Source organism: Motacilla alba, chromosome 5, assembly GCF_015832195.1.
Source record: "Motacilla alba alba isolate MOTALB_02 chromosome 5, Motacilla_alba_V1.0_pri, whole genome shotgun sequence".
NCBI lineage: Eukaryota > Metazoa > Chordata > Aves > Passeriformes > Motacillidae > Motacilla > Motacilla alba.
Genome location: NC_052020.1, coordinates 25124941 through 25135174, shown reverse-complemented (window position 1 = coordinate 25135174; position 10234 = coordinate 25124941). Strand labels below are relative to the sequence as shown.

Sequence of the window (10234 nt, the reverse complement as noted above, 5' to 3'; positions counted from 1 at the left end):
TAGCCAGAATCTGTGCCAAAGCATTTCTTACGCAAGTCATCTTGCTCTTTGAGGAGAAGGACCTGTTGAGTATTTGACGCTTGGCCAAATGATTTCTTGCTTTATATTCACAGCTTTTGGGAAAGACTCTGGCTGATTATATTCTGTGCAAAGTACAAACCAGCCTTAGCACTCATTTTCTACAATATATCTGAAAATGAAGTTGAATAGAAAATCATGAAAAAACAGACGTTATAACAGAAGTTGGCCTTATGGCCAGCTACATTTTCTTTTTGACACTTAAGTCTTTTCCTGGTGTGATAGAAAATTCTGGAATTTATTTAATGAGCTTGAGAATCTCATTTTGGTAAAATAAGCATGTAGAATACAAATGTATGTCATTATGTTCACCAAGCTTCTGAAATCTTAGAGTAATTACTGGTGTAACTTGTAATTCAGGAGGGATGACAGGTTGCTGTAAGGACTTACCTTAAGAGTATGCAACAATAATCTACACTAATAGCTGATTTTCCATGCATTTTCTGGTTTCTCCTCTGGTTTAGGAGAGATATACAGACAATGTCATTATCTCTGAAAACTGGAGGCCTACAATGGAGAACAACAGTCAGTGTTTGCAGCCCACTTGGAGGATGGTGGCAATTAGCTTTTGACCAACTGGAAAGTTGCTGCAGAAAACAGGATAATTGTGGAGAAGAAAGTAGGTCCTTGAAACTTGCCACTGTGTGATTTGTGTGTATAAATAGTGACAGATACATCAACTGTCAGTTGTTCATATTGCATTTCAATATCTATTTTTGTTGTCAAGAACATCTGTATTGTGCTATGCACACTTGAACTCAAGAATTGGAATCCACTGGGAATGCATGCTCACATAGGGTTATTTCTTCCAACCAGAGTAACAGGGCCATGACCAGATCTTTAACACAGCACAAAGCTTTGGGACAGCTTTGACAATGCTGAAGTAAGGATCAACTGAGAAAAGATGTAGAACTTCAGTCTTGAAATAGAATATCTTGCTCTTTCTTGACAGCATATTTAGCATGGAGTCATGTGATACAGCCTGTAGCTATGTATCCAGAGAGTACTGCTATAAAGTTGCTCCTTATCAAAGGGAAAAACAGAATCCTCAATAGCTATGAAAACATCTGTTGTACATCAGACTGAATTTCTTCATGGTTCAGTGTAATGTTAATGAAACATTGACAGCTTTGTAACAACAAAACAGCAGAAATGCAGTGCAACTCAGTGTAGTGGAGGCATAAATGACAACCTGTAGTGTAACCTTCAGGCCTTTGTTTATGTAGCCTAAATTTTTTTGCCCCTTTCTTCCCTACCCCTCCACCATCCTGATTTATCACTGCATTGCTTGGTGATAGCTTTCCCATTTGCACCTCTACAAACCAAAGTCTTTCACCCTACCTGTGTGCTGCCTAGAACATGGACAGATGGAGTGATGGCAGGTGTCATTGCTTTTGGATGCCTTCCTTATCTTGAATTTATGCTGACGCCCTATATCATTTCATTCTGTGGAAAATTTCTTTAATCCATTTCTCTAGATGCACTTTCATGCTGGTATAGCACAGTATTCAAAATGGGGTTGTCTCTGTGTTATGTTTCTTCCTGCAGTTCTTAAAAGACTTCATACTTCAACCAAAAGTATTCTATCTAGTTTGCTTTTTGAATCCTATTCAGGGCTGCAGGTGCCACTGTATTGAGACGGGATCATCAAAGGCTCTGTGTAAGTCATAGTGACTGCATTCATGATTATCATGGTGTTTGTGTTCATGGTATTTGGATTAACCTTGATCAGTGGTATTTTGAGATCTAATGCTTCTATTCATTGTTGTTTACCTGCTCACAAAGCCTATACACGTAGCTGAGCACAAGGAGGTCTTGTGAAGCCAGAACCCCAGGCAGTAAGATCCAAGACCATTTCTGTAAGGGATTAATTCTGAGTGTAGATGAGAGCATTTTCCTGACCATACCAAGCTGTGAAGTTCACCAGGAACCTCTACAGCCCTTCTAAGCCCCCATGTGATTGTCATATTTATAGCAGATTCTTTAGGAACCAAAAAGTGACTCAGTGCTGCAAGGGGCAAGTGAGAGTGTACACTAAAAAAATCAGTAGTTTTAAAGGTGACATCGCCAGAATGAAGTGTACAGCTGCACTCACAGACTGCAAAAATAGCCCTGTGTCAAGAATATTATCTCATGGAAATTCTGTAGGAAGTGAGATGTATTCTTTGTAGCAGTGTCCCTCAGAGGTAACACAAACAACTTAAAGGGTTAGTACAGAAGATGGCTTTGAACTGACCTGAGGACTGACTGAAATCTACTGACATCTGATGTCTGCTCAGTGCAAATAGACTCACATTTTTCTGTCCTTTACCTTGAACCAGAAGATGAACTGGACATGCCATGAAATGGCTTGGCTGGGTAGGATTTTATTCCTCAGCCCTAAATGTGCATATCTCCCTGCATTTAATTTCAGGTTGCAGAGCTGTGCTGTGCCTTACATTTAAGATGGAAAGTATAAAACATAGATATGACTGATTAAAAACCACAGTAACAATTCAATATGATACAAAAGACAACAGGTTTACAGAGCAGGCAGAGAGAGAGATCAGTGGTTGGATGGACATAGAGACTACCAGTCACTCTTAAGAGTTGTGTCTTATTGTCACAAATGTCACAGAAGTTGTAAAATGCTAGTGTTGTTCAAATATGTCTAGGAGGGTAAATCCTTTTTCAGGATTTCCAAAGCTACTCTCTCTCAGGCCATCAATCCAACACCTTTCAGTTCAAGATCTGGCAGAAGATGGAAGAAATCTAGGAGTCCTTCCCTTAACTGACAATAGCAATATCTGAAGGCACCATTTTCATTGCTTGCCTTTTCTAAGGCCTAAAACCTGTTGATATTAAAGGGACCAGTTGTGTATCTGTCTGTCTAAGTATCTAAATGCCTTTAAGACTTGCTTGTTCAGATCTTTGTGCTTCAAGTTTCTATTTCTTCTGAGAAAGAACAACAAGCACTTTCCTACCACACATATGAAAACCAAAGTTCTGCGGGACTATGAATACTTCTCATTTCTGGTATGAGTAGAAAAAGGAACAAGGGAGAAAACAAAAGATTTTGAAGGAATCTGCAGAGATAGTAAATCTCTGCCTATGCAGAGACTAGGTTTATGATATCATTAGGAGGTGACTAATGAGCAGTCTGAGTAGAAACTGTTATGATGGAAGCTTAACATAATAATAGATGCATTAACAGCCTCTAGAGGAAAAAGCTTGTAAGGGCTGAGATATTTGTGTGTAACCACACACACTTTACCAAAGCTGCTGAAGGAACTTGTTTGAGACAGGGTGTTCTAGAGATCTCCAGGAGTCACCTGAAAGGCACCCTTGAAAGTCTCAGTAGTAACAGGCAGGCATCACTGTTATACATGTTGCCCTAGCTCAAGAGGTAGGAGTGACAAGGAGCTGGCAAGGGCATAATTAACCCTTAACAGGATTTAACAGGGTTGAATATGGCCTCTATTATCTTTCATTAGTAGGTGCTTTATTATTTTGACACTGCTTTCTACTGACCTGTTGTGCTGGAAATAATGGGGACTTATAGAGACATGCCTCATACGTACTCCGCTGCAATCTGCTAAATCTCATGTTCATTAAAGGTGTCTTGTTGTCAGACATTACTAGGACAGGTACTGTAAAATGCAGCAAGGATAGTACTGTCATGGACAAATGACTTCTTAGCTTTTCTTTTACATAGGAATGAACCTCCATCTTTACCTCTCTTTCTGTCCTGTGCAACAAGCATAACAAAAATTTCCTCAAATTTTCTGCTCATCTGAGAGTGGTGTAAAATATCATTGGTCCTATTTTTAGATTTTAAATCCATAAATGGTTCTGTGCATGTCCTTTTTAAAACTTTTTTTTTTTGCCTGATGTCTGAGGATTTAATTTGCATTAAAACAAAGTCACACTTAATGGTTAAATTTAATCCTTTTTAACTTAGTATAATTTTAAGGGGTAAAGCCTGACTTTTGGCTATTATGCACCACTTGGAGCAACTGGTGTTATCTGTGGCACTGGCCCCAATCACTTTTTGTAGGGGTGTGCCCCCAGCGATGTCTGTAGCAATCAAAGTTCACATTTTGTCTGACCCCAGATAGATATTTTTTCTTTAAGAGCTTGTGTGTGCAACAGATATGAAATGTGTTTCTGGATATATTTTCTTCATAGTTCCTTTGTAAAGTACTCCAGAGATCATGTGTCTAACCGTCATCAGATCTTGCTTAGCTTTTATGGAACATTGAAATCATATATTTGAAACCAAAATACTTTTGTAGCTTTTTTGCTTGTGGGAAAGGTTAGGCTGAGAATTTCCAGGTCCCTTAGGCTGTAAAGAGTTTTATGATCAGTTTCAGCTCACAAAGTTCTTCCATGCATGAAGATGTGAAGTTTAATGGCTATGGAGTAAAGCCAAATCTTTTTTCTTTATTCAATTACACTAACACCAAGTTTATTTTATGGGTAAGTGACTGGTCTCAAAGTCTGATTATGCAACTTAAAAAAAAATAATTATCAATATTCTTAGTAGAAGAATACAAGGAAAAATTAGTCTTGTGCTTAGGTACCATCTCTTTATCTGAGACATCTTTGGTCTTCAGGTTTCCAGATGTTTTTGTAGTAGTCAAATCCTGTATCTGTTAAAGAGTTTTGTGGACCAGTACTCAGGATGCTAAGGCAGGCTGACTCAGCACAAATTTCTTTACATACTTTGGGTTTGTTTCAAACAAATCTGTACTACTCCATCTTAGTGAGCCCAGTCTGTACTATCTCACCCCATTCACCTTGCTCTGTCGGATATTATTTCCATCATGAGGAATAGTTTTTAGCTTTTGCCCTACAGCTTGTTTCTCATACAAGGTTTATAAAATCTCTGACTGTGTTTTTCTCATATTTTTCTTAGTTTATCATGATACAGACTTTTGTACTGGATATTCTACCAAGAATGTGCTGTATATTTCTATGCACCATGCAGCCCAAGAGGGAACAGTATGTTTCAAAGGTGGTGTTGGAGCTATGTGAACATTTGTCTTGCTTGGTGTCCCATGTAGAAATGCATTTTGGAGCAATCAATGCTTTTTTCTTTTATGCGGGAAATATTTCCCACTGTTTATAATTTTGTCCCCTGAGTGTACACATAAGTGAAAACTCCTTCTTTATGGCACTGACTAGACCCTCATCGCTGAAGCTCAGCTAAGTGCCTCATCTCCCTTTAGTTCTGGGGCATTGTCTTGGTAGCATGGTGGGAACTTGTCTTGCAACCCTGTTCCAAATATTTTTGAGATGGATTAGATTTCTGTGTCGTGTTTGCAATAGTGGATGCCCTCAGATGAATGGAAGAATAGCATAAGAACATCTTCTTCCCTCTCCTGGGCTCCAGTACGTTGTTCCTGTGTTGCTGAGCCAAAGATGGTATCATTATTAAAGACCAGTGGGTTTTTTCAGTTGCTGGTGTCCAGATCTTGGCAGTGGTCTAGTGCATAAGTGCTCAATTTAAAAGCTTGTAATTGTACCAGTTCCTTCTAGACTGGCAGTTCAGCTCTCTGATGATGCAGCATTGTCCACTGCTCCTAATTACTTCTACAGAGGTATCCTCTGCGTTAGTTGTGTTGCTGCCATTCTCTTGTTGCTGTTGTTGGGCTTTTTCCCTTTCTATGCATTGTCTTTTATCACTTGCACATTGTTGGTGAGTGGCACTTGCTTTTTAATTCCTATCCCACTTCCAAATGCTGGGCATTTGTTCTGACTCCTATTGTTTTCATGCTCTGTATATCTTGTGCTTTTCGTTGTGAAACGTCTGTTTTTCTGTGTTGTCTTTTCTCTTTAAAATCTTTGATTCCCTTAAATAACAGTTTTTGTCCGGTCTGGGTGAATCCTTTTCTTGATAGATGTGGGTTATCTTGTTGAGGATTAATTATGGACCTTCCAGTAGACTAAGGTCTACTCTGCTTAGCTGGGACTCAACCTCTCAAAAGTGTCTAATGAGGCAGCTGGTCAGGCAATTAGTCACCTTATCTTCTGCTTTTGCCCTCTGCTTAAAAACATCACGTGCATCTATCTATTTTTTATAGAATGCCTCACATTTCTGTAATGAGCCTCAGAGTTCATCTGCCTTTGCCAAACTAAATGAAAACCAGTTCCATAACCATGGAAAATATAAATTTCCTTAAAACAGTATTAACAGAAATAGTGTCTGCTGCTGCTACCAGTTCCTTGAAGATACAGATTGTTTATATTTCTATTCATGAGAGGGTTTAGGTAAGTATGGAAATTTCCTGAGGTGCCTCTACTTCTTACCAATTGGGAGTAATTTTTTATTATTCAGTTTCAGCCAAGATACTTATTTATGAAGAGATGGAAAGCTGGCAGCTTTTTCTCTCTCTCTCTCTCTCTCTCTTTTTTTTTTTTTTTTTTTTTTTTTTTTTTTTTTTTTAAATTTCTGGTCTTGGTCTATTACTTTGCTTAGGAGACAGTTTATATAAATTTAACTAGTAAGCAACTAATAATGTCTGTCCTTCTTGCTACCATACTTTTGTAATTGATGTGCCCATAGAGGAAAGCCTTAGAATGATGTTTGCTTCCAAATCATCCAAGTTGTGTTAAAAAATCTGCCTCTGTAAATTTGCTGAAAGTAGCAATATGTTGCTGAACAAAAAGCAATTTTCTACATCCAGATAAATTATTAAGATACAAAAATAACATCTACCCTCGAGTTCTGCATAGGTATCAGTGGAAAACTCAGAGAAGTTTAAGTAAATAAATTAAATTTTTAGTTTATTCTATGAACCACAATTAAACATGGAATGCAGGCTTCTGCCTTGAAAGTGCCAGCCCCACCAGACATAAAAGGGCTTTAATTCAGGTCAGCTCCAAATCTCTCCAGTTCCTACATTTTGAATGGTATTTTACTCAAGACTCAGGTACTACCTGTTAAATTCACAACAGCCACAATAGATTATGCTACTTTGGACTAAAGCACCCCTAATTCAGAGTAAGAGCACCCACCTGGAGAATTAGTCATGAAGAATGCATTGTGATTATAAAAAGAACATAAATTTTAGAATAAACTCCCCATGAAGGAAAGACACACCTGCAAAGAGGTTGAAGGTGGAGTGAACTAGTGCAGTTGAAATGCTGATGGTCCAGAAGAAAACAGAGTTTGAAGTGAAGTGTTTAAAGAGCAAATGCTGAACTCACAGGTCCCACATTTTGCCGTCCTGCGGGTCCTCACTGTGTGTCTCTAACAGAGGCTGTCTTGCTCGGGAGCTAAGTGGTTATAAGTGACTCTAAGGGAAGAAAGGTGGGATTCCAGGTTGTACGTTTAGGGGCAATTTCTCTTTCGGGGTAGTCGGTGAACACACTTCCAGCCCGTGGGAATCCTCTCTATCATCTTAAATACGAGCTGAGCTTAGTCCAGGCGGTGCATGTGTCTCGTGTGTGTCATTGGGCCAGCTGCAAGGGAAGACAGAGAGAGGGGAACGACCCAGTTAGATAATGAATTCGCCTTGTCCTGGTGAATACTAATGCCTGAGAATTTATAGATGGATGTGTTCGTGTCTGAAGCAACTGCCTTGTGAATTTGCTGATCGTGCAGGAGCGGTATGCAAAACGGGAGGAGGAGGAGGAGGAGGCAAGGAAGGGAGGGTGGCTCTAGGACCCATACGAGCCTCCGAGCAGGAGGTGGGAATTTTCCTCCAAGGCAGCAGGAGCCCGAGCCCGGTCTCAGAGCTCCAGCGGAGCGCGCAGGAAGAGCCTGGCACTCCCCTCCACAGCCGCGCACCCGGGTGGGACCAGCCCGCGCCCCGCAGAGCCATGAACCGGCTACCACAGCTGCTGCTGTGGGTCACCACAGTGGGTAAGGAACTTATTTTTCTTCCTTCTCATCTCCTTATTTTGCAAAGTTCCTCTTCTACCCAGAGGCTCAGACTTATTTCATTGCCCCTTCCCTTTTACCTTTAAAACCAGAAAAGCATTATTTTCAGACCAGTAGGGAAAAAAGGGGGGCTGGGGTTTGAAAGTAGTGGCATGAAACATATGTAAAGTGCGTGACATGCAGAAAAATAAATCTTGATTGTAAGTAAATTTTGTTCACTGAAATGAATAGGCAATCTGTAGTTTTAGAAAAACTGCTGCTGTCGAGGCTCTGAGGCTGGATGCAGGCAGTCGCTGTACAAGGGTTTGGCATGAAACTGACAGCTGTACCGTAGGACCATTTTACTTCTCTGTCTGCTGGATTGCTTTCTTTGGGGCTGTTTTGGAGAGGGGGATAAGAGTAATGCTCCAGGAGCAGTCGAGGTTGCTTACAGGAAAAGGTGTAGTTTGAGAGGATGCTTTGTCTAAGCAGAGAGATGAGGGACACAGATAAAGAGAGGAGTAAGTACTGGGACTATGAAAGATGGGCTTAAGAGCTCCCACCTAGAAAGTGGTCCTCAGGCTAAGTTTTGAAAGGAATCTTTGCTGCGCTGTTTGTCACTGTCAGCTTTGGTTCTGAAGTACAGCAAAAGAAAGGAAGCAATAGCAGGAGAGAAGAAGAGAGATATTAGGAGGGAAGCTGCAGGAATAGGAGAGAATTTGGGAGGTGGCAGCATACATGCAATCAGTGATGGGAGAAAAAGGTAGGAGTGGGACACATTTACTATATGTGACCAGTGGTAAGCAAATTTGTTATGAATATTAGGAAAGAAAAGCCTCTATCAGGACACGCTGAACTTCTCAGAAAGCTGCAGTAACAATAGTACCCCCAGTGTAGATACAGTGACTACAACGTGACCCTTAGAAAGGATCAGAAGACACTTTGTATTTCTCAGTGTAACAGATCGTGTAACTTTCGGGCCGGAAAGGAGGAAAGGCAAACAGGTTGTTGGGCGCTGCAGCTAGTTCTTGCTAGAGCAGTGCACTTCCTCTCTCTGGCTGAATGATGAACTTGTATATATTTACTTTTATATGCAGACATACTGCGACGTCAGTTTCTAAGCAGGTTTTATAATTTAGTTCTATTTACAATTGTATGCCAAGGCATAGCACAGAGTTTTTGAGTTCAGGCTTTTTCTGGCCTTCTATGTCTGTTGAGAGGAACTAGGTTGTTCTACTGTCGAAGGGTCCCGGGACAAGTGTACCTTGTGCAAGCAGAGCTGTATATCCCTGCCTCAACCGTCATGGCATGTGGTCTCGTCAAGAATTGCTAGGTATCTTTCCAGTGATTTTGGTGGAGTGGCTTTCAACATGCAAGTAATGTTAATGTAAGGAATGATAATTATATATGTTGTATATCCAAGTCTGTGATATGAAGCATGTCTGTATTAGGAAAGAGATTTCAAAAAGGGTGTGTTACAGAGAGAGTAAGTAAAGAGCTAAATGAAAATAAACGTACATTTTACAATCTCTGTCCAGTCTTCTGCCAAGAATAATCTCAATCACTGGAGGAGATTTCAATGCATGAGCATTTAACTATGTAGCTGCTGTCACAGTCTTCTCTTGGGGGTTGCTTGCCTCACTGTGGGGGCTATTGTCGTCAGCTCTCAGACACTATAGTCTATTAGTTTAAAAACCACTTGTATTTCCACTGTACAATTTTTACTGGAGCATATTCTTGGAGTGGTTTTACATTTCCTTCTTTATTTGGAAAGTCCAAGATCTAAGTGATGAAGGAATTTGCAGGTCTTCTCACTCTTTTATTTTCCTGGCTGGCATACATATTTCTAATGAGCTCTGTCATAAAAGGGTGATTTCAGAGTTTCCATTCACTGGCAATTTTTGCCACATGAAACCCTGGAGGATGTTGCAAGTCCTCTTGGTGCAAAAACTAAGACGCTATGAGAAAATTCAGAAGGTTGTAGAGAACAATAGCAGGAAAAAACCCTCAGAAAAAGAACCACCAAACCAAAGGTAACAAAAACAGGAAAAGACTTAATCCACAGGTATACATTGTTCAGTGTCAAAGCAACTTCACAGTCTTTTTGAGGCTGAGGTTGCACACTAGCCTCAGGTCTCAGGAGGTGGTTGGGAAAAAGGTGAAAAAAGCCACCAGATGAATGTCTTGGAGAATTTTCTTTCTATTTTAAACACCAGTATTACTTTGAACTTCATATTGCATTATATTCTTTTGATTACTTGAGCTTGGTAAGGGGTGGGTAGGTCAGTCCTTTTCAGTTCTGTGAGAAAC

The 10234-nt window shown here is 40.1% G+C and overlaps 1 protein-coding gene across 2 annotated transcripts in view; it reads left to right on the top strand.

Annotated features, from left to right (window-relative positions):
- Positions 1-7695: 7695 nt before the first annotated feature.
- LTK (leukocyte receptor tyrosine kinase) overlaps positions 7696-10234 on the top strand; it is a 92981-nt gene continuing 90442 nt past the window's right edge. For both annotated transcript variants that reach the window (XM_038137450.1, XM_038137449.1), the window contains exon 1: positions 7696-7927. In XM_038137450.1, coding sequence (XP_037993378.1) covers positions 7885-7927 — 43 coding nt within the window. In that variant the 5' untranslated portion in view covers positions 7696-7884. The remainder of the gene's footprint in view (positions 7928-10234) is intronic.